This window comes from Pelobates fuscus, chromosome 6 (assembly GCF_036172605.1).
Source record: "Pelobates fuscus isolate aPelFus1 chromosome 6, aPelFus1.pri, whole genome shotgun sequence".
Classification (NCBI taxonomy): domain Eukaryota; kingdom Metazoa; phylum Chordata; class Amphibia; order Anura; family Pelobatidae; genus Pelobates; species Pelobates fuscus.
Window position 1 is genome coordinate 96,874,832 of NC_086322.1, and position 24,797 is coordinate 96,899,628.

Here is a 24,797-nt window from a genome sequence, read left to right on the forward strand (position 1 = left end):
AGCAGCATCCACTGAAATTAATCAACGATGTCGCATCACAAGAGTAAGAGGAGCTCGGCGAAACCGGACAAGCTCAATTTTTTCAGCCAGAAAAGCGCTCATGTGTCTCTGGCGGCACAGGCCTCGACGGACCCCACGGATCCTGAAATGGAGGATGGCGATCAGGTCACTAACCCGCTACAGTCACCAGATAAGTCACCAATAACGAAAGCAGACCTAACGGCAGCCCTGGAGATACTCTCCACTAAGCTCATCACCACATGGCAGCACACGGCGGACTCCATGCGCAAGGACATACAAGAACTCGGCAAGCGGACGTCGCACATGGAAGACAAGTGTGACGAGTTCGCTACAGCGCACAATGATCTGGCCACGAATGTGGAACGCATGGCGACAGAAATTACCAAATTGGAGGATAAGATAGCAGACCTAGAGGATAGGTCACGCCGGAATAACCTCCGATTAAGGGGAGTCCCCGAAGATATTGCCACCGACGAACTGCAGGCCTACGTGAGGAATCTACTGCACGCTTATGTTCCAGAAATACCGGCAGACATGCTACTGGTAGACAGAGTGCATCGTATTCCGAAACCCCGACATCTCCCACAGGCGACACCCAGAGACATACTACTTCGGGCACACTATTTCCACATTAAGTAACATGTACTCAGAAGCAGCAGAATGCGGGAAAAACCCCCAACCGATTACCCCGATGTCAAAATCTATGCAGACTTGTCAACCGCTACCCTCAAAAAACGGAGGGAGTTCTCCCAAGTCACTAACACATCCGATACCGCGAGGCATCCGATACCGCTGGGGTTTTCCCACTAAACTGATTGTTACTAAAGATGGCAGCACGACGGTGATGAACACCCCTACCGAAGGCACAACGAAACTACTCGCATGGAATATACCGATAGAACCAGCAACCAACTCTACGAGTCAAGCAGGTACACTAAAACAGGACTGGGACAAACCTAAGCGCTAATCTGACACCAGTTGACGGCCTGGTCTACGAACGTTTACTGCCTCCCAACAAGGACTAAACAACTTCATGTGGACAATGTGACTTTTTTTTTTTTAGATATTCTTTGGCTTCCAGCGACAAGCTTAGATCATCCCGGGCGCGGGATTCCTCAGGGGGGTCTCGGCGGCCGGGGGAGGCTGGACCGGGTTCTCCCGCCATCCCTGTGACGAAGCGTACGCAGAGCAGTGGGCAATTGCGGGGGAGCCGGGTCTGGCCTTCTGCCCGTAGTGGAGGAATACCCCTCGTTCTGACCCGACACTGCCTTTAAAGAACACAAACCTTCGGAGGGCCTGAACCCACACTTGCTCGGGTGCTGGGAGCATGCAACCTGCAGAGTGAGCGGCCCGCCAAACAGACTGAGCTTGAGACAACTGTTAAAGGACATAACCCAACTGTTGGGGCTCACTTGGGTCGCGAGTGACCCCGAGGTAACGGGGACCTGCAATCCAGGCTCCCCGAAGTTGTATTGGGATCTGTTATGTAGGGCGATTGAAGAATAGGGGGGGATGCTAGCGACAGGAGCGATAGTCGGTTATGTTGTGTTGTGTAAACTAGCAGCTCACTCATGTGTTAGGTTAAGATGGTGTAATGCATGACAAGGTAACCCCACACTATGGCGAATCATCCCCATATCACCAATGATTAGTCTCCTCAGGTGACCGGGGGCAGTTAACTAGTCACAGGCCTCTGGAAAGGGGCGTGGGGTAGGCCCTAACTCGGACGGAAGTACCCAAAACCCAGTAAACCGTGAGGTGAATAAGCCAAATCATACGGTACACCCCACATACAGTGGATGCACCTATCAAGGTACCTATAGGCGCCCAATAGCCACGTTTATGGTAGAAAACTATTTCTTCCATCCCTCGCTAGTGGTAACACCACTTACTGTCTCCGCGCGAGACATCCTGTACATAGTTCTAAGTTTTTCCCCTAGTTTATCCACCCCACCCCAAGATGCCATAGACCGGCAACAAACCCATACAGGGACAAATCTCACACCCAATCTATCCCATTACCACTCCAAGCTTGCAGTGCTACTTTGCCAAGTACCTCAATATTATCTGCCTAAATGATCGTTACACGAGGTGCAACAGACCTCCCCTCCACATGGAGGTAGAGGTATCCCAATATTAGACCCTTCTGCAGCAGAGCTTACTACTTATTCATAAATGGTGAAAATAATGTCTATTAACACACGAGGTTTGAATACGCCACATAAAAGGAGACTCCTTATAGATGAGGCAAAGCACACTAAAACTGATATACTGTGCATACAGGAGACTCATTTTGTACATAATAAGGTTCCTGCATTTGCAGGCAAAGATTATCCAATACAATACCACTCCACCTATTCCTCAAAATCTAGGGGGGTATCCTTCCTTATCCATGCTTCGGTCACATTTGAACTTTTGAGCCTCAAAAAAGACACACAAGGCCGATACCTAATACTGCACTGTAGTATTAACAATGCTTTACATACTTTGGTGGGGATATATGGCCCAAACACTGATCAGAGGAATTTCCTCCAGAGAGTCTTACACAAAATCCCCACTTCATACCCCTCCTCCACAATTTTATGTGGTGATTTAAACCACATTCTACAGCCTAAACTGGACTCCACACAGACAGCGGGTCCATTACGGTGTAAATCACTATGCAAACAAGCTACGGCCTTAGCAAAACTCCTTATGGAATATAACTTATATGATGTGTGGAGAACACACCATCCGAATGATCGGGAATTTACCTATTACTCCTCAGTACATAAAACGTACACTAGAATTGATTTTATATTCGTATCAGGGGACCTACTACCGACGGCCTTACAAAGTGACGTAGGTAATATAGTTTGGTCTGATCACGCACCTGTCACGCTAACACTACTAGATAAATTTCAATCACGCGCAACATCCCAGTGGCGTATGAATGAAGCCCTCCTGCAAGACCCTAATTTTAAAGCTAAACTCACAGAGGAGATTAACGCATTTTTTGCTATAAATGACACACCAGACGTCTCCTCGGCTACGGCGTGGTTAACGCACAAAGCATTCATTCGTGGCCTCCTGATTAGCCAGGCGTCCTACCTACATAAACAAGCAAAGGCAAGTTATGTCTCCCTTGTGAGACAGCTTAGAAACGAAACACTTACACAGACGTCGAACCCGTCCACGGCTACCCAACAAAATATAGACCAAATTAAAAAGCAATTGAATGATATCCACCTCCACACATCAGCCACTATTACCCACAGACTTCAGCTCCGAACATATACACAGGGAAATAGGGCGGGGAAGGCTTTAGCAACTCTCTTGCGGCAAAAAAGACAAAATTCCAAAATACCGTTTTTACTTAATCAACAAGGAAATAAAGTATACAACCCCTGTGATATTAATAACCTACTAGCCGATTATTATGATACATTGTATAACCTAAAAAAAGATGAACATACGCACCAGCCAACTGCCTCGGACATTGACTCCTTCCTGGAAGGCGTACACACACCACAACTCACACAAAAATATAGATCTCTATTAGAAGAACCCATTACCCAAACTGAAATAGCAACTACAATTAATGCACTCCCGAAAGGGAAATCCCCAGGCCCAGATGGGTTTACTAACGCCTATTACAAAAGCTTCTCTCACGCACTAACCCCTATACTAGAGAAACTTTACAACACGATCATCCAGACGGGTAAAATACCGCAAGAAATGTTGTTGGCGCATATCACTACTCTCCCTAAACCTGGGAAACCACCACACAGAAGCCAAAACTTAAGACCTATATCGCTCCTAAACACGGATCTAAAAATATACGCCAACAGATTAGGAACACTTCTACCCAAGCTAATCCAAGACGACCAAGTGGGGTTTGTACGGGGCCGATTAGGCTCAGATGGAACCAGGAAACTGGTCAACATCCTCCACAGTATCCAGTTGTCCGGGGTGCCTAGTGTGGCGCTGTCATTAGATGCTGAGAAAGCGTTTGACAGGCTACACTGGGGATACCTGACGGCAGTACTACAGAAATTCGCTTTCCCAGAGAGTTTAATTAGGCTAATATCGGCGCTATATGATAACCCATGAGCAAAAATAGCTAATGGGGGTTTTACTTCCAAAACATTTCAGGTATCAAATGGATCTAGGCAAGGATGCCCATTGTCCCCACTGTTATATATCCTGGCATTGGAACCGCTAGCTCAGCATATAAGAGACTCCACCGACATTGAAGGGATAACCATAGGGGGGAAAATGCACAAGATTACCCTGTTTGCCGACGATGTAATGTTGACCGTATCACATCCAGACACGTCACTGCCAAAATTACAAAATATACTAACAAAGTTTGGGAACTGCTCCTATTATAAACTTAACGTTAGCAAAACCTAAGCTATGGGACTTAATCTCTCAGCTACCCAAATTGCTAGCCTACAAAAAAGACACACATTTGACTGGAGACGAGACCACTTGACGTTCTTAGGAATACATCTCACACCCTCGACAGGGCAGTTATATAAAGCGAACTACCTACCATTATTCAATAATATTACGCAACAGCTATGCAGCTGGAAGGGCAAATATGTCTCCTGGATGGGTAGGATAGCAGCAATAAAGATGATGATCTTACCCAAGCTGCAATACTTATTCAGGACGCTTCAAATCCATATACCAAAAAAAAATGTTATTGACACCCAACGCTTACTAAATAGCTATATCTGGGGAGGAAAGCGCTCTAGAGTAGCTGCAGCTACTATGTACAAACCCTTCAAAGAAGGGGGGATGGGGGCACCAGAGATTAGGAGATACTACACGGCAGCTCTCACGAGTACGCTCGTAGCGACCTTCCACCACGTCACAATACCACCATGGCACCAGATCGAAATGGCACAGGTGGGCGGCATAGCGATGTCCACACTGGCCTGGATTCCCAAAGACAAAAGGCCAAAATATAGGAATGCCAGCCCAACCACAACGGCTACATTGGCCGTCTGGGACAAATATATTACAAAACACTATCCAGCTGCCTACTTCTCTCCAGCACTACAAATCCAAGCATTACACATTCTTATACCGGGATTTGATCATGGACTATGGCAAAGCCATGGGATTAAATGCCTATCCCAATTAATGCCGGGAGGTCACTTGCTTACATATGATTCACTTTCCAAAACGTTTAACTTGCCCCATAAAGCATACTACGCTTATTTACAACTGCACTCGTGGGTGCAGAAACATGTTTCTGTAGATAAGACACGCAGCCAAGGTGATACCATATCATTATTAGAGAAAGCATGTGTCACTAATAAACAACCACAAAAACTATTGTCTCTTCTATACAAAATGCTTAGTACTAGTACACCACCTAAGACTCTACAATTTGTACGTGCTTGGGAACAAGAGTTACAGGCGGATATATCAAACGAAGATTGGTCAAAAATTATATTAGCTCACAAACAGCTAACATTGAACGCATCCCACGTAAAAACAAGCAGAAAAGTGTTATACCGCTGGTACGTAGTACCGACTACACTACACAAATATGACAGGGGGAAGTCAAAACTCTGCTGGAGGTGCCTCAATGAGCTGGGCACGATGCTCCACATATGGTGGACATGCCCCAATCTGAAGCCTTTTTGGGAGAATATTTCGAGAGCCATTGGCTCTCACTGGCAAGAATATACCATTCACACCAGAAACTTACCTGTTATTAGCTTTGCCTCAGGGCTTAAAGAAAATAGATCTATATCTCATGTACCATATCATTATTGCTGCTCTCATGTCCATAGGTAGATTGTGGCTTACAGCAAGCTCCCCGGACATTGATAAGTGTCTGGACTCGGTAGAGACTACTAAGTCATATGAAATAGCCGCACGGCAGATGAAAATAGGAAACCCATTCTGGCAAATAGCATGGGAAAAGTGGGATATGTGGAGAAAACCAGCCCAATAGAATGTACAATCAGGGAAACCCAGAGTAAAGTTAATTCCCTAACAAAGTCCGGTCTTAAATTCCCTTCCCTCCCCGCTCCCCCTCAACCCTTTACCCTTCCCCTTCTCCACCAGTTTGTTAAAATGAATAACATTTGCTAACTGAACCTAACCCATTAATGGAGTAGCTGCAAGAATCTGACATTCTGGCGGTAAGCAGCTAAGCATTAAAGTGGCTCAATATTTAGATAATGTAATGAATCACTTCATTAGTATGTCGATGATGTACGCCACTTTAGAACTGCGATGTTCTCCTCCATGTAATCCATTACTAATTTAAGTACACAAATTTCTCTATGTTTAAGTTTCAAATATATGTGAAATAATATCCTAAAATGTTGAAAGGAATGTATCACATGCATTGTCAATGTTCAGTTATATAGACTGTATTGTATACTTGAAAATTCAATAAAAAGTATTATACAAAAAAAAGAAACATAGTAAGCTAGGTACATGTGTCTAATCAATTATAAACTATTTACATTAACTGCAATGGGTTATCGACAGTGTAGTAAGCTAGTCAGCTTTGTCTAAACAGTTATGCATTGACTACATTGGGTTGTCTACAACATAGAAAACTGGGCAGTTATGTCTAAACAATTTTATACTATTTGCATAAACTACATTGAGTTATCAACAGGCTGTAAATAGAAAGTTGTTGGTACAGTGAGCGTCACACATTGTGATAAAGCCCCCCAATGGGCCCCCGGGTATGTCATAAATGTACCCTTCAAGGGAGAATATAACCACGGAGAACATCAGAAATATACTCATCAAGTAATGCTAGGGGTAGTGGTATGATGCCAGTCAAGGAAATTTGCAATGCTCTGCCCCATGATCAGCCAATTCCCCGCTGGGGTGCTTCTGAGTCCAGCTTTGAGAGACTTGTTGTCCTAAGACAGCCAGGCAAGCGGGGTGAGCACTGCTAGTTTGGTGGTTTCTGTGAGGCTATTCCCTGGGACCTCTGAACCCAGAGTGTGTCGGCGTGTCGGCTCGTTGGATGCCTCGATGCTGCTTGTGTTACTGTGCCGGGCGGGAGTGCGCTCCGGGAGAAGCTTGAGATCCTTCCTGCGGGTTCTTTTGCCTGGTGCGCCTCGTGGCACTGTTGCGGTCTGCCCGAACTCTGGGAGGGCCTGCCATGTTCTGCCGCACGTTTGGGCCTTGCGCTTGTCCGCCCCTCTGGCCGACTCGGGTCAGCGTCGCCCCGCCGGGGCTCCTGCTGCTCCCAGGCTTGAGGATGAGGAGGTCTGCGGCTCTTTTTGTTAGGCCGGTTCTGGGAGCGTGCTCCAGAGGTGGCCCCTTGTGGGTGCTTGTCTGCCGTGATGGTGTTATTAAGGTGGGTCATGGTGTCCCTTCGGGGCAAGCAGTGTGGTAGGTTCGTGGACAAAGTCTCTGGCGGAGAGGGGTTCATGCGGGCCTCTAGTTTCTGCCAGAAGGCTTGGAATATTTTGTTTAGCCGGAGCTCCGTCTCATGCTCCGCATTGCTTGTGTCATCGGTTGGGCAGCCGTCGGCCATTTTGAGAGCCACATGGAGAGTTTGTTTGGGGTTTTGCTGCATTGTTGCTTGATCATGGCTGTACAGGGAGGACTTATGGGGGTAGACCAGGATAACCCCCACCGATCCAAGGGGGGGGGACAGGGGCTCTCGTGCTGATTTTCGGTGAGTTGCAGCAGTGTGAGGACGGCCGGCCCTCCTCCGCCTATACTGGTGGTAGGCCTCACCATGGGTCCAGGTGTTTGCTGCTTTGGCTGTCGCTTGTGTGGCATCATTCTGTGCCCCTGGATGTCACCTCTCCGTTTGTGGCCTGTTTGCGTCGAGTAATCGCCGTTTTAGTTGTAAAATTCAGCTTTTTCTGTCTCAGATAGCTGGAGCAGTTAAGGCTTGCTTCCTTCCAGCTCTGCAGTCAGGCCCCGCCCCCCCCAAACTTGGCTTTTTATGCACAGACTCCAGCAGGGGGTCTCCAAACAATACAATACAAAACCCTTCTTAGAGATCTCTATGCCTGAGAGATAATTGAGTTAAAGACAGGTAAGCTAATTATCTCCCAGGAACAGAAAACCAAACATAAAAACACAAAAGTGCCCCAAAACCTAATAAAACCATTCAATAACCCCACATGTCCTACATCCCCTGAGCACCCAAGTTGTCCAAATAGTGCTCAAATCCATGCAGTGTAGAGAAAACGCCACCGGGGCAAAGTTCTGACCGACAGCACACATGATTCTATGTCCAAAATAATTCCAGAGCAATGTGTACTTTGGCTGGTCAACTTTTGGGAGCTCCTGCGGCCGAATATGGGGTGCTCCGTCTGGCTCTCAAGGAGCCTTTGTTCCTCTTAGTTTCAGGTACCTTCCCTCCAAAAAGTGGTTCAAAACACCGGACCACGTTGCCACAGAGCCGAAAACTCTGTTCCATAACATTCACTGCGAAGTACTGCTGAGGAGTGCTCGCGGGTTAGTGCACACGAACCATCCAAGGTGGCCGGGTACCACTAAGTCCTCATGCTGAAATTAGTTCCATAGCGGTCCCGGCTATGTACCGCTGAGGACCGTTCGTGGGTTGCTTTGTGCGAACAGCCAACAGGGAGCAAGCATTCAGTTAAATCCAGAGAAGGGTGAGTACCGAATCAGGGGCACTGAGGGAAAGCTGCTAAGTGTGGCTGGGCAGGGTCACTACTGAACAAAGTAGTATACCTGGACCATAGTGGGCAGGAGGCCAGCTTCCACCCTCCTGCAGGAGTTTGTGATTGGCTGAGATTGGCTGAGATTGTCAATTCTAATGAACTCAGCCAAAGAGGCAGACTGGGTGCAGAACCAAATACTATTCAGGCCATTTGGCATCTCGTCATGGAGATGCAGTGCATCAGGGCCACCATCAGGGGGTGACAACCATGACGGTTGTCACGGGCCCGGCGGCCCTGGCCGCCCGTGCCCCGCGTGTATCAGCGGAACTGCCGCCAGTGCATCTGCACCGGGGCCCACACGCTGATGGGGCCCATCAGGTGGCCCAAGCATTTAGGGCCACCCAATGGGCCCTATTATCTTCAGGGGCCCGGTCAGCGCTGTAATATTTAAAAAATAAAATGCAGCCGGTAATGCAAGTGCTGCTGGGAGGAAGTGACGTCTGGTCACTTCCTCCCAGTTTACTACGCGCAGGAAGGAGGAGAGAAAGCATGAAGGCCGCGAGGAGAGGCAGCCGACTCACATCATCCCCAGCCACCCTCCTGCGACGAAATGTAAGGAAGAGGAGTGTGGCTGAAAATGAGGTGTGTGTCTATGTGTATGTATGCCAGTATGTATGTATGTATGTATGCCAGTGTATGCATGTATGCCAGTGTATGCATGTATGCCAGTATGTATGTATGCCAGTGTATGTATGTATGCCAGTGTATGTATGTATGCCAGTGTATGTATGTATGTATGCCAGTGTATGTATGTATGCCAGAGTGTTTATGTATGCCAGTGTATGTATGTATGTATGTATATATGCCAGTGTATGTATGTATGTATGCCAGTGTATGTATGTATGCCAGTGTATGTATGTATGTATTTATGCATGCCAGTGTATGTATGTATGTATGCCAGTGTATGTATGTATGCCAGTGTATGTATGTATGTATGCCAGTGTATGTATGTATGTATGCCAGTGTATGTATGTATGCCAGTGTATGTATGTTTGTATGCCATTGCATGTATGTATGTATGTATACCAGTTTATGTATGTATGTATACCAGTGTATGTATGTATGTATGTATACCAGTGTATATATGTATGTATGTATGCCAGTGTGTGTCTGTATGTATGTATGCAGTGTGTGTCTGTATGTATGTATGCCAGTGTGTATGTATGTATGTATGTCTGAATGCCAGTGTGTGTGTATGTATGTGTGTCTGTATGCCAGTGTGTATGTATGTATGCCAGTATGTGTATGTATGTATGCCTGTATGTATGTATGTCAGTATGTATGTATATATGTATATATCAGTATGCAGTATGTGTATGTATGCAGTGGTGTATCCTGGCGCCCCCCCCCCCCCGCGCGCGCCCCCCCACCCAACCCTTCCCCCCCGTCCCGCCTTCTAAATACACACACACACACAAATTCACTGACAGGTACGCATACACTAGCTAACAGACACACACACACACACACTCACTAGCAGACACACACTCACTGTCAGACACATACACTCTCTGATATATAATATAATATAATATATATATAATATAATATATAATATATATATATATATATATAATATAATATATAATATAATATATATATATATAATTTAATATAATATATATATAATATAATATATATATATAATATATATATATAATATAATATATATAATATAATATATATATAATATAATATATATATAATATAATATATATAATATATATATAATATAATATATATATATAATATAATATATATAATATATATATAATATAATATATATAATATAATATATAAATAATATATATATAATATAATATATAATAATAATATATACAATATAATATATATAATAAATATATAAAATATATATATAAAATATATATAATATATATATAAAATATATATATAAAATATATATAATAATATATATAACAATATATATATATATATAATATATTATATAATATATATATATAATATAATATATATAATATAATAAAATATATATAATATATATATAATAAAATATATATAATATATATATAATATAATATAATATATATAATATATATATAATATAATATAATATATATAATATATATATAATATAATATATATATATAATATAATATATAATATTATATATATATAATATAATATATATATATATATAAATAATATATATAAATAAATAATAATATATATAATAATATATATTATATATTATATATTATATATTATATATTATATATAAATTAATGATATTATATATATATATATATATATATATATATATATAATATCATTAATTTAACCTACCCCCCCAGCCTCCTTACCTTTGGGAATGCTGGGGGGGGTTTCTTTACCTCCCTGGGGTCTAGTGGGGCTGCCGGTCGGGCTGCTGGGCTGGTTGCTGGGCAGGCGGCTGGCGAGGGAGCTCTTCCTCTGAGCTGTCTGCTCAGCTCCCTCGCGCGCCGCAGAGTGAGGCTGGGAGCCGGAAGATGACGTCATCTTCCGGCTCCCAGCCTCACTCTGCGGCGCGCGAGGGAGCTGAGCAGAGAGCTCAGAGGAAGAGCTCCCTCGCCAGCCGCCCGCCCAGCAACCAGCCCAGCAGCCCGACCGGCAGCCCAGTTAGCCGCAAGGCTAACAAGGCATTTGCCCTGGGCATTTGGGGGCGGCGTTTTTTGCCGCCCCCTGGAAAATGCCGCCCAAGGCAAATGCCTTGTTTGCCTCGCGGCTAATACGCCCCTGTATGTATGTATGTTTGTCAGTATGTATGTCTGCATGTATATGTGTGTGTGTGTGTGTGTGTCAGTAACTCCCTATGCATGTGTGTATGTCTGTTTCAGTATTTGTATCTGTTAGGGTGTGTGTATTCCTGTGGGCGGGATTTGGAGGCGGGCTTGAAGGGGGGCCCAGACCTTGAGCTGTGTTAGGGGCCCCAACATTTCTGATGGCGGCCCTGCAGTGCATCAGTGCATCTCTATGAGGAAAGTTCAGTGTCTCCATGCAGAGGGTGGAGACACTAAATATCAGTGCAGCACTGCCCCAGGAAGCACCTTAAGTAGCCATCTGAGAAGTGGCCAGTGGAGTTATCACTAGGCTGTAATGTAAACACTGCATTTTCTCTGAAAAGACAGTGTTTACAGCAAAAAGCCTACAGGGACTGACTATACTCACCAGAACAAATACAATAAGCTATAGGTATTCTGGTGGCTGAAGTGTCCCTTTAAATACATGCAGAAGATGTAATTGCAGGTACAGCACATTTTTTAGGGTTGTTTAGGAAAGTGAGAATTCAAAGTGAGTTTCAAATTTAAGGCCACAGTAGATGAATTGAAAGCATTGCTGACTCAGATAATTTTTCTAGTTCAGCTTATTTGAGCTTACATTTTTTATTCACTTTGGATTCTCACTTTAGTGAATAGCTCTGTAAGGATTTAGTATTTTTGTATGCAATGTTAGAGCTGTATTCTGTAAAACCTAGACTGTGGTTGTCCAGTGTCTGTTGTCCAGTCCTGAGATATTTAATTTGGTTATTAGAGCAGCAATTGCAGCCATGCCACTAGAGGGCAGTTATTACTATGTTCCACTTAGCTGTTTGGCAAATGGTTGCCTCGACATACCACTATTTTATTATTATTGTTATTGCCGTTTATATAGTGCCAAACAGATTCCGTAGCGCTTTACAATATTATGAGAGGGGGGGATTTAACTATAAATAGGACAATTACAAGAAAACTTACAGGAACGATAGGTTGTTAAGGACACTGTTCAAACTGTTCAGTCTATAGGAGGTGGGGCGTCAAACACAACAGGACAGGTATTTGCAATCAAATAAGGTGAGGTGAGGCAGAGCTGGAGGAGAGAGTAGAGTGCTGCCCTTCAGGAGAGAGCAAGAGACTGGTATGTAAGGTAGAGGTTACCCTGGGAGGCCACAAGCTTTCCTAAAGAGATGGGTTTTAAGGCACTTCTTAAAAGATGCAAGAGCCGCCCACGAGAAGTCCTGCAAGCGTGAGTTGGCCGTACGGGTACAAACAACGGACTGGAGGTGGTCACGGGCAGAGCGGAGAGACCTAGAAGGAACATACCTATGGATCTGTGAGGAGATATAAAAGGGGCCAGTATTGTTCAGTGCTTTATAGGTGTGAATTAGTACCTTGAATTGACTCCTATAGCATACAGGAAGCCAATGGAAGGCCTGACATTACACCATATATATATATATATATGTATAGTCCAGCAGGAGCAGGAATCTTCTTGCACATCTGCATAATTGTGTTTGTCTTTGCTGCCACTGTTAGAACTGAGTCCGTCTAACGCTGGAGTTGTGACATTCACGGTGAGAAACTAAGCAGTTTGTCCACTGTGTCTGAAGTTAACGAGCTGTGTGTGCTAATGGTAGGCACTACAGTGCACAGAACTAAAATTGCCAGGAAAAAAGAGGGTATGCTGGCCAGCTGATTGGAAGACCAGGGAGGCAGTCCTACTCAGAATTTTTTTTTTGTAAATGTTAATTGTTTTAATTGTTTTTCTAGGTATTAAACAAAAAAAATAGCATATATCACTGCACAGAATTGCAAGAAGGGGAAATGTGACAGACTGTAAATTGCAACAAAACAGTTTTTGTGAGTTTTCGCTTCGTAACCACTTCAGTAGGATAATTTGTTATGGTGCTTAGTGAACTTAAAGGAACAATATAGACACCCAGGCCACTTCATCTCAATGAAGAGGTCTGGAAGTCATGTGCACCCCCCTTCTTAAGCATGCAGATGAAAACATTGTTGTTCTGCAGGAATGGCAGGCAATGTTCTCTTTGAAGGTTTAACCTTTAATCTGCCTCTAGTGACTGTCAATATGACAACCACCAGGGGTTCTTCTGTAAAACTGCAAAGTTAAACTCTGCTATTTTAGTCAGCTGCTCTCAGAGAGACCATCTGATTGGACAGTATGGTATTTTGCCATACATGCGCACTAGCCTCCCAATGATCTTAGCCAAAGAGGCAGAGCTTAATCAAGGAGAACGGAGAAGGTGAGAAGGTAACTAAGACACTATAGCATTAGTAATACATATATGTATTTCTAACGCTGAAGTATTCCTTTAATAAACTGCAATTATTGGAAGTATAGCTACCCATTTAGATTGGCAGATAATGTATTTCCATTTTTCAGTCCCTAGTGGTCCACCCTCTGCAACGCTCACAGCCTCTTCCAACAAGGTCCGAAGTGGGGGTGACTTTAGCATCTTCTGCACTGTTCTTGGGGAGCCCGACGTGGAAGTTGAATTCACATGGATTTACCCAGGCCAAGAGGTAAGATTCTGTTCAAAGAACAAATTGTACAGACAATTACATTTGACATTGACAATCTCTGGGTATCATTGGATCACAAGCAACCTCCAAAAATAAGTAGTAGTAATAATAATTACAAAAGTCCACCTTTTGTGTCCACTTTGTAGTAAACAAAATCAGACTACGTGGAGGCTCGTTTTTTTTTTGTTTTTTTTAAATTATAAATCAGGACTAGAAACGGGATGAAACAGAAGCTATATACTGGTCAGTAATACATTACACCTTTCACCCCACCCACTACCTTCACTTACTGGAACTGACAGCATCGGACAAGCATATCATTTTCAGTATAAACACAATATCCTCATCATAGCTAGCCTACAGCCATAGGTCAATAAGACAACTGATATCATTGATGCACACTTTAAAGAGTAGAATAATGTTATAACATCCATACAGCGCTGTAAGGGAATTATAACATGCTAATAATTGTTACTGCCAGAAAATGCTTACCTAGATTTCAGTAAGGCTTTTGACACTGTTGCACATAGAAGGCTTATCAATAAACTACAATCTTTGAGTTTGGATTCCAATATTGTTGAATGGGTAAGGCAGTGGCTGAGTGACAGGCAACAGAGGGTTGTAGTCAATGGAGTATATTCGAAGCTTGGGCTTGTCACCAGTGGGGTACCTCAGGGATCTGTACTTGGACCCATTCTCTTTAATATTTTTATTAGTGATATTGCAGAAGGTCTTGATGGTAAGGTGTGTCTTTTTGCGGATGATACTAAGATATGTAACAGGGTTGATGTTCCAGGAGGGACAAGCCAAATGGAAAATGATTTAGGTAAACTAGAAAAATGGTCAGCGTTGTGGCAACTGAAATTTAATGTGGATAAGTGCAAGATAATGCATCTTGGATGTAAAAACCCAAGGGCAGAGTACAGAATATTTGATAGAGTCCTAACCTCAACATCTGAGGAAAGGGATTTAGGGGTGATTATTTCTGATGACTTAAAGGTAGGCAGACAATGTAATAGAGCAGCAGGAAATGCTAGCAGAATGCTTGGTTGTATAGGGAGAGGTATTAGCAGTAGAAAGAGGGAAGTGCTCATGCCATTGTACAGAACACTGGTGAGACCTCACTTGGAGTACTGTAAACAGTACTGGAGACCCTATCTTCAGAAGGATATTGATACCTTAGAGAGAGTTTAAAGAAGGGCTACTAAACTGGTTCATGGATTGCAGGATAAAACTTACCAGGAAAGGTTAAAGGATCTTAACATGTATAGCTTGGAGGAAAGACGAGACAGGGGGGATATGATAGAAACATTTAAATACATAAAGGGAATAAACACAGTAAAGGAGGATACTATATTTAAAAGAAGAAAAACTACCACAACAAGAGGACATAGTCTTAAATTAGAGGGACAAAGGTTTAAATATAATATTCGGAAGTATTACTTTACTGAGAGGGTAGTGGATGGATGGAATAGCCTTCCAGCTGAAGTGGTAGAGGTTAACACCGTAAAGGAGTTTAAGCATGCGTGGGATAGGCATAAGGCTATCCTAACTATAAGATAAGGCCAGGGACTAATGAAAGTATTTAGAAAACTGGGCAGACTAGATGGGCCGAATGGTTCTTATCTGCCGTCACATTCTATGTTTCTATGTTTCTATGTTTCTAAAATGTCTATGGGGCTTTGGATTATTTCACAGCCAAATGAAATGAAACAATCAGTGATTGTATTCTTTATAATCGCAAATATTTGTACATTCCAAATATTGGTTTTATATGTGCTGCTGTCTGTAGGAGAGAGATTATGTTTTTTACCAAAAGGCACACCCAGAGGAATCTGCCATGAATAGCTGGCCTTTCCTTATATTGTGACTTGACCTTTAGTGACACATCTTCCTATCAGACTTGTTTTTAACAACCAGAGAATGCCGGGAGATACGCACAGATGAGAAATAGGGTGGGATTGTGTAAGATCACTCAACAATTATCTGTTGTTCCTGGCACTAAGGAGACTTCATCACCAGGTTTGTGACAAACAGTACATAGAGCAGGCCTATGTTGCCAGTGTGTCAACTACAACTCCTACCACACCCTTCCATTTGAGGGTTGGCTGAGGATGCTGCGGATTGCAGTGGTCAGATCTACGTCACTAGTTGTGCAGTCCTGGATTCCAAAACATGATTTGTCTGCTGAAATAACAGTCAGATCATTATCAGAGCTGTGCAGATAAGACACAGGTTTGACAGAAAATAGACCATTCTCACAGACGCTAGTAAATATCTTGTGTGACAGAGTGAAGGGGGAGATAGAGAAACAATAAGCAAACAGTGCAGAAGGGAGACAGTAAAATCAAATTAATTACTTAGATTAAGAATGCGTGAATTCACATTCAAAAGTCCAGAATATGCACGAAGGGCTATATACAACATACACATACATAAAGACAAATACACACACATGCACATATACTCAAGAACATACACGCACACCTATAAATACAACCAAAAGCACAAATATATGTACATGCACACCTATACATACATCCATGTACAAGCACTAAAACATATACCTACACATGTATAAATGTGCCCAAACATACATAGACCCATATATATGCACATGGACTAAATAATGTATGTATATATATATATATACAGTGGCGTACATACCAGGGTCGCAGGGGTCGCGGCTGCGACCGGGCCCGGCCCACCAGGGGGCCCGGCCGCCCCTGCGACCCGGTATGTACCCACAGGGCCAGCCTCTTCTGCTGGGGGGCCCAGGAGCCGGCCACCTCCGGGCCCCCCGAGGCTGGCCCTGCTGTCACCCGGCTGGCGGGCGCGCGAGGGAGCACTGTCCCCTGGGTGCTCCCTCTTCAGCTCCCTCGCGCACCGCACTGAAACCGGAGCCGGAAGATGACGTCATCTTCCGGCTCCGGCATCAGTACGCGGCGCGCGAGGGAGCTGAAGAGGGAGCACCCAGGGGACAGTGCTCCCTCGCGCGCCCGCCAGCCGGGTGACCAGCAACACCACTGGACCCCAGGGAATCCCCCCAGCTCTCACACAGGTAAGGAGGCTGGGGGGATTAAATAAAAAAAAAAAAAACAGAAAAAACAGAAAAAACGTGTGTGTTAGTGAGTGAGTGTGTTAGTGAGTGAGTGTGTTAGTGAGAGTGTTAGTGAGAGTGTTAGTGAGTGTGTTAATGTGAGTGTGTTAGTGTTAGTGAGTGTGTTAATGTGAGTGTGTTAGTGAGTGTTAGTGAGTGAGTGTGTGTGTTAGTGAGTGTGTTAATGTGAGTGTGTTAGTGTGTGTGTTAGTGAGTGTGTTAGTGTGTGTGTTAGTGAGTGTGTTAGTGTGTGTGTGTGTGTTAGTGAGAGAGTGTGTTAGTGAGTGTGTTAGTGTTAGTGAGTGTGTTAGTGAGTGTGTGAGTGTTAGTGAGTGTGTTAGTGTTAGTGAGTGTGTTAGTGAGTGTGTTAGTGTTAGTGAGTGTGTTAGTGAGTGTGTTAGTGAGTGCGTTAGTGTTAGTGAGTGTGTTAGTGAGTGTGTTAGTGAGTGCGTTAGTGTTAGTTTGTGTTAGTGTGTGTTAGTGAGAGAGTGTGTTAGTGAGTGTGTTAGTGTGAGTGTGTTAGTGGTAGTGTGTTAGTGGTAGTGTGTTAGTGTGAGTGTGTTAGTGAGTGTGTGAGTGAGTGTGTTAGTGAGTGTGTTAATGTGAGTGTGTTAGTGAGTGTTAGTGAGTGAGTGTGTGTGTTAGTGAGTGTGTTAATGTGAGTGTGTTAGTGTGTGTGTTAGTGAGTGTGTTAGTGTTAGTGTGTTAGTGTTAATGTGAGTGTGTTAGTGTTAGTGAGTGTGTTAGTGTGTGTGTGTGTGTGTGTTAGTGAGAGAGTGTGTTAGTGAGTGTGTTAGTGTTAGTGAGTGTGTTAGTGAGTGTGTTAGTGAGTGTGTGAGTGTTAGTGAGTGTGTGAGTGTTAGTGAGTGTGTTAGTGAGTGCGTTAGTGTTAGTTTGTGTTAGTGTGTGTTAGTGAGAGAGTGTGTTAGTGAGTGTGTTAGTGGTAGTGTGTTAGTGGTAGTGTGTTAGTGTGAGTGTGTTAGTGTGAGTGTGTTAGTGTGAGTGATTGTGTTAGTGAGTGTGTGAGTGATTGTGTTAGTGAGTGTGTTAGTGTTAGTTTGTGTTAGTGTGTGTGTGTTAGTGAGAGACTGTGTTAGTGAGTGTGTTAGTGTTAATGTGAGTGTGTTAGTGTTAGTGTTAGTGAGTGTGTTAGTGAGTGTGTTAGTGTTAGTGTGTGTGTTAGTGAGAGAGTGTGTTAGTGAGTGTGTTAGTGTTAATGTGAGTGTGTTAGTGTTAGTGAGTGTGTTAGTGAGTGTGTTAGTGTTAGTGAGTGTTAGTGAGTGAGTGAGTGAGTGTGTGTTAGTGAGTGTGTTAATGTGAGTGTGTTAGTGTTAGTGAGTGTGTTAGTGTTAGTGAGTGTGTTAGTGAGTGCGTTAGTGTTAGTTTGTGTTAGTGTGTGTTAGTGAGAGAGTGTGTTAGTGAGTGTGTTAGTGTGAGTGTGTTAGTGGTAGTGTGTTAGTGGTAGTGTGTTAGTGGTAGTGTGTTAGTGTGAGTGTGAGTGATTGTGTTAGTGAGTGTGTGAGTGATTGTGTTAGTGAGTGTGTTAGTGTTAGTTTGTGTTAGTGTGTGTGTGTTAGTGAGAGACTGTGTTAGTGAGTGTGTTAGTGTTAATGTGAGTGTGTTAGTGTTAGTGTTAGTGAGTGTGTTAGTGAGTGTGTTAGTGTTAGTGTGTGTGTGTGTTAGTGAGAGAGTGTGTTAGTGAGTGTGTTAGTGTTAATGTGAGTGTGTTTGTGTTAGTGAGTGTGTTAGTGAGTGTTAGTGAGTGAGTGAGTGAGTGAGTGAGTGTGTGTTAGTGAGTGTGTTAATGTGAGTGTGTTAGTGTTAGTGAGTGTGTTAGTGTTAGTGAGTGTGTTAGTGTTAGTGAGTGTGTTAGTGAGTGCGTTAGTGTTAGTTTGTGTTAGTGTGTGTTAGTGAGAGAGTGTGTTAGTGAGTGTGTTAGTGTGAGTGTGTTAGTGAGTGTGTTAGTGAGTGTGTTAGTGAGTGTGTTAGTGTTAGTGATTGTGTTAGTGAGTGTGTTAGTGTGTGTTAGTGTGTGTTAGTGTGTGTTAGTGAGTGTTAGTGAGTGTGTTAGTGTTAGTTTTTGTGTGTGTTAGTGAGTGAGTGTGAGTGAGTGAGTGTGTTAGTGAGTGTGTTAGTGAGTGTGTTAGTGAGAGTGAGTGTGTTAGTGTGAGTGAGTGTGTTAGTTTTAGAGTGTGTTAGTGTGTGTGTCTGTTACTGAGTATGTTTGTGTGCGTCTGTCACTGAGTGTGTGTCTGTTCATGAGAGTGTGTGTGTGTGTGTCTAAAGCACTTACCTTTCTCCAGCGCCGGGCTCCCTTGGCGCTGGGGATCTCTCCGTCCCGATCCGCCTCTCAGCTCCGAATGCACATGCGTGGCAAGAGCCACGCGCGCATTCAAACCGCCCATATAGGAAAGCATTACTCAATGCTTTCCTATGGACGTTCAGCGTCTTCTCACTGTGATTTTCACAGTGAGAATCGCAGAAAATCCTCTATCGGCTGTCAATGAGACAGCCACTAGAGATGGATTAACCCTCAGTGAAACATAGCAGTTTCTCTGAAACTGCTGTTTTCAGCTGCAGGGTTAAAACTAGAGAGACCTGGCACCCAGACCACTTCATTGAGCTGATTTGATCTGGGTGTCTGTAGTGGTCCTTTAAGTGTATGTGTTTATGCATGCACTGGCGGACATACCGCGGTCGCACGGGTCGCAGCCCTGCGACCAGGTGCCCGCCCGCCATGTGTTGCGGCCCCAGCCCGCGCAGAGTAAGCGGGGGGGGGGGGGGGGGCCCACAGATCAGTTTTCGCACCGGGGCCCCATGGGTTGTGTGTACGCCACTGTATATATATATATATATATATATATTTGTGGTCGGAATTTAATAGGTTATGGAATGTGTAATAAGATGCATAGTTGGTTGAGGTGTGCCAAAACCAACGAATGAGTAGGCCTGTAATAAAAAGAGGGCACACAGAGGTGAAATTTAAAATTTAGATGGGTGTAGGTGAGTGGGGTCAATCAGCTTTAACGGCAGAGGTGAGTAGGGAGTTTGGAGTTTAAGTAGGGGCCATAACTCCTCCCACAAATTCAGGCCTAATGGCCTTTTAACATATATATACACACACACACACGTACAGTATTCTCCATTATTGGCACCCTTGGTAAACATGAGCAAATAAGGCTGCGAAAAATTGTCTTTGTTGTTTAACCTTTTTAGCTTTTGTTCAAACAATACACAAAAATACTCTGCTCTCATGGGTATCAAACAACTGCAAACACAACATAGGTTTATCATAAACAAACAAACAAACATTTTTGTTCAATATATGTGTGGCACAATTATTAGCATCCTTTTAGTCAATACTTTGTGCTACCTCCCTTTGCCAAGATAACAGCTCTGAGTCTTCTCCTATAATGCCTGATAAGGTTGGAGAATACATGGCAAGGGATCTGAGACCATTCCACCATACAGAATCTCTACAGATCCATAACATTTCGAGTTTGACTCTGGTGGTACACTCTCCTCTTCAGTTTAGTCCACAGGTTTTCTTTGGGGTTCAATACAGGGCCCCGGGAACTAGATTTTGTGGTCAGTAAACTATTTTTGAGTTGATTTTGATGTATGTTGTGGATCACTGTCCAGCTGGGAGATGCAACTACGGCCCATTTTAACCTTTCTGATATAGGCAGTCAGATGTTCATTTAAAATCTGAGTCCATCATGCCATTTATCAAAATGTCCAGGTCGTCTGGCAGAAAAACTGTCTAAAGCATTAAAGAGCCACCACCATATTGAACCACAAGTTTCCATATGGCTACCTCTCTGTGTGCACCAATCACACCTCTGGTGTTTGTTGCCAACATTCTCTAGTTTGGTTTCATGTAACCATAGAACCCAATCCCATCTGAAGTTCCAGTAGTGTCTGGCAAACTGAAGACACTCGAGTTTGTTTTTGAAAGAGAGTAGATGCTTTTTTTTCTTGAAACCCTTCCATGCAACCTGTGGTGATTTAGGTGATGTTGGTATGCCAGTACTGACCACCGGGCAAATGAAGGGAGAAGGGAGTGGGAATATAATTTTTTTTGTTTGTTTGTTTTTAAATATTATTTTTTTTTTATATAATTGCTCTTAACCACCCCCAACACACAGTATATAGGCCCTATACCATTCAACACAGTCACACTACACTACATCCCTTATACACACACACTCTGTATTCCTATAAACACACTAGATCCCCTGTATGGAAAAACACATGTTCCTTAAAATCACACTCTACAGCCCCTGTAGACTCTACTTTACACACATACACTACAGTTCCAATGCACATACTCACTGCATCTCTTATACACACACTACAGCACCTATCAACTTATGGAGACACCAGAGACAGAATAAAAAGAGGGCAGAATAAAAAGGGGCAGAATAAAAAGAGAACCTTTTCTATAGGGCCTTTTTCTCGTGCAAGAGCTCTTCAACAGGGGCTTTGAACATGAGCTGCCCTGGAAGAGCATTAAACCAACATGTCACTTTGAGGGGGGCATGCTCATCACCACCATGCCCACCCCTTTCAAACTGGGCCTCTGTGCTTTAAAGATGCCCAGGCCGAATTTATTTCCCAGTTCGGCCCTTGGTGTTTAGCAGACTTTCTGACCCCAAGATGCAACTAACCTCTGCCGTTCTCTCCAGCTGTGATCCTTGGAGATTGTTTGGCCACTAGAACTGTCCTCTTCACAGTTCATTGAGACAACAGTCACATGTCCTCTTTCAGGTTGATCCATAACATTTCCAGTTGACTGGATCTTCTTAATTATTGCCCTAATGGTGGAATTGCTATTTTCCTTTAGCCACTGCCCATTTTGTGAAGCTCAACAACCTTTTGTCCCATATCAAAGCTATATTCCTAGGTCTTACCCATTGTGAGGAATGACTAAGGGAATTTGGCCTATGTGTTACTTCTTTTACACACACACATTTTTAAATAAACCTGTGTTGTGCTTGCAATTGTTTTATATCTATGAGAGAGTCATTTTTGAACAAAAACAAAAAGGAATAGAATTTTTCTAGCAACTGGACAGCAATCTCTAGATTCAGTGCACAGCTACTTTTTAGGAGATCGGAATGGCAGGTGGGGGTAAAAGGGACGTTAAAATATTACTCCCATACTCCCCCATAGGCTTATTCATTTATTTAATTTTCTACACTTTTCTAATGCGGCCACCACACAGTAAACCCTCAATGGGCTTTTTACAAGCAGCTAGCAGGTAAATAATACTTCAAATTATTGTTTGCTTGCAACAAGCATGTGAACAATAATTTGTGAATGTGCCTCCTACTGGGTTTAAAATGGTGCTTTGTACATATTCCAAATCCTATATTTTGTATATTGTTTGGATGTGAAAAGCACTAATTTTAAATCCGACATAGTACACTTCTGATAGAGTGACACAAACTCAGTTGGATCAATCAAATTTCGATAGGAATTGTAAATATGTCAATTCTCATTTTGGTCGTAAATCAAACATTTTCATCAACTTAATCCGGTTTTGTGAAATACCCTGTATATGTCAATGTAGGACTTTCACACACCTGAAACATTACATTTTAAAGGAGAACTTAAAGCACCCTAATCACTACAGAAAGGGGTGAAATGAATATAGAGTCTGATTGAGCTGAAGCTCCAAGCCCATGACCATGGAATATGCCCATTGATACCTTTTTATTTTCACTACTTTTCACATGCTTTTGCAATGTGCGGAGGGAATTAAGTATGGAAACCTAAGAGGAATGTAGGGGAATAAAACTTGTGTGGACTGGCTGACAATGCAAATGTTCTTGCTGTTTCGGTCTTTCTAACACTGTGGCACGTCCCCTTTCCTTCTACACTCCACTACATCCATATTTTCTCTATCCCAGACTGTATATCTGGAGCCAGCAGTGTTGGGAAGTTTTCTCCAGGGTAATTATGGCAAATGGCTCAACCACAGAGCAATTAACCTTCACAAGCATGCCTACTTTAGAGGGGTGGTCAGACCCATTAAATGATTGCACATAAAATATAACAGTACCCATAAAGAAGCAAAAGCCATAAAAAGGAGGGAATAGTCATAGAGAAGCATCGTATATTGATTTATTTTAACATATACAAAGGATTAACACTGAAACCAAAACGTCTAAAGAGGAGTTAAAAACATTTTTTAATAAAACCACTCTCCCTTTAATTAAGCCAGAAAACCTAATAGAATTAAATAAAGTTATAAAAACTGAAGAAATTGGGGCGTGGCCTGACCGCTGAAGGAAACGGACGTGTAGGCGATCAGCTCCCAGGGAGAACCCGTTCACTACAGCAAATAGACGAGCAATACTTAGTTAAATCACCCCGATTACAACAATCCGACCTCGGGAGAAGATGGCACACAGGTCGTCGAAAAAAATAAAAACAAAAATGACGGACTTACAAATTGCGGCCCTGCAATCGCCGAAACGCCGGGCGCAAGATGGCGCGACTAGGCCCACATCACCGGCCTCGAGTTCTGGCAGGAGCGACGACACGATAGTTTCAGCGACTCCCACCCCGGCTACAGACTCATCAATTCAGAGGATGCTGGCTGACCTGCGAACATCACTGCAGAAAGACTTTGCCAAGATGGCGGAGACCATCACAGCGGACATCAAAAGCTTAGGTGAGCGGACAGACCACTTAGAGACGAAGACAGAGGAAATAATCACTGCCCATAATAACATGGCCCAGGCATATGACACCCTAAATAGCAAACTCACCTACATTACCAACAAGCTAGCAGACCATGAAGATAGGGACCGGCGGAATAATATTCGCATCCGCGGTATCCCTGAAGATGTGAGCCCCGCGGACCTAGGGGTCTATGCTAGAAACCTGTTCCAAAGCTTGCTACCTAACATCCCCGCCCAGGCCTTGCTGCTAGATAGGATTCACCGTCTACCCAGGCCCAAACATTTGCCTACAACAGTCCCAAGAGACACTATAACAAGAATGCATTATTTCACCACAAAAGAAGAAATCATGCAAGCCGCAAGAAAAACCCATCCATTACCAGGCGAATACAGCAAAATTCAATTATACACAGATTTATCAGCAACCACATTAGCGACCCGCAAGACCTTTACACACATTACTAAAGCACTTCGATTGTCAAATATCCCATATAAATGGGGATTTCCAACAAGACTCATCATAAAACACAACGGCGTGGAACATCACCTTAACACCCCAGAAGCTGGAGAAAAACTACTCACCAAATGGGAGATTAGGATGGACGACGCCATATCCACAACATCAAGTCAGAAGCCTTTCCCTACATCCCCGAGGAAACTGACACATACATGGCTCACTGCAATTACAGATAAGTGAGATATTTGACCCAGAGTTGCTTCCAAGACCTTCTGAGGTTGCCGGAGACTAGATTCACACACTACTACCCCCTAACACCATGCTCATTTAGTCACTAAGATTATCACCACCCTAATGCACTGTACTTGTCAATGTCAACACGACACAGGACTCCACTCACAATAAACATATGTGAATGAACCCGGGGCCTCAAATGTGGAGACTTTCTCCAGCCCTTCTCGGATTTTTCTGAGGAATACATAAGGGTTCTCCCCCCCCACCTATGGGCTATGCAGCCTATTAATCGACCAT

At 43.3% G+C, this 24,797-nt stretch overlaps 1 protein-coding gene across 1 annotated transcript in view; it reads left to right on the forward strand.

The window, feature by feature from the left end:
• PDGFRL (platelet derived growth factor receptor like) overlaps positions 1-24,797 on the forward strand; it is a 122,824-nt gene that overhangs the window by 76,484 nt on the left and 21,543 nt on the right. The window contains exon 5 of the mRNA XM_063458082.1: positions 13,878-14,017. Coding sequence (XP_063314152.1) covers positions 13,878-14,017 — 140 coding nt within the window. The remainder of the gene's footprint in view (positions 1-13,877; positions 14,018-24,797) is intronic.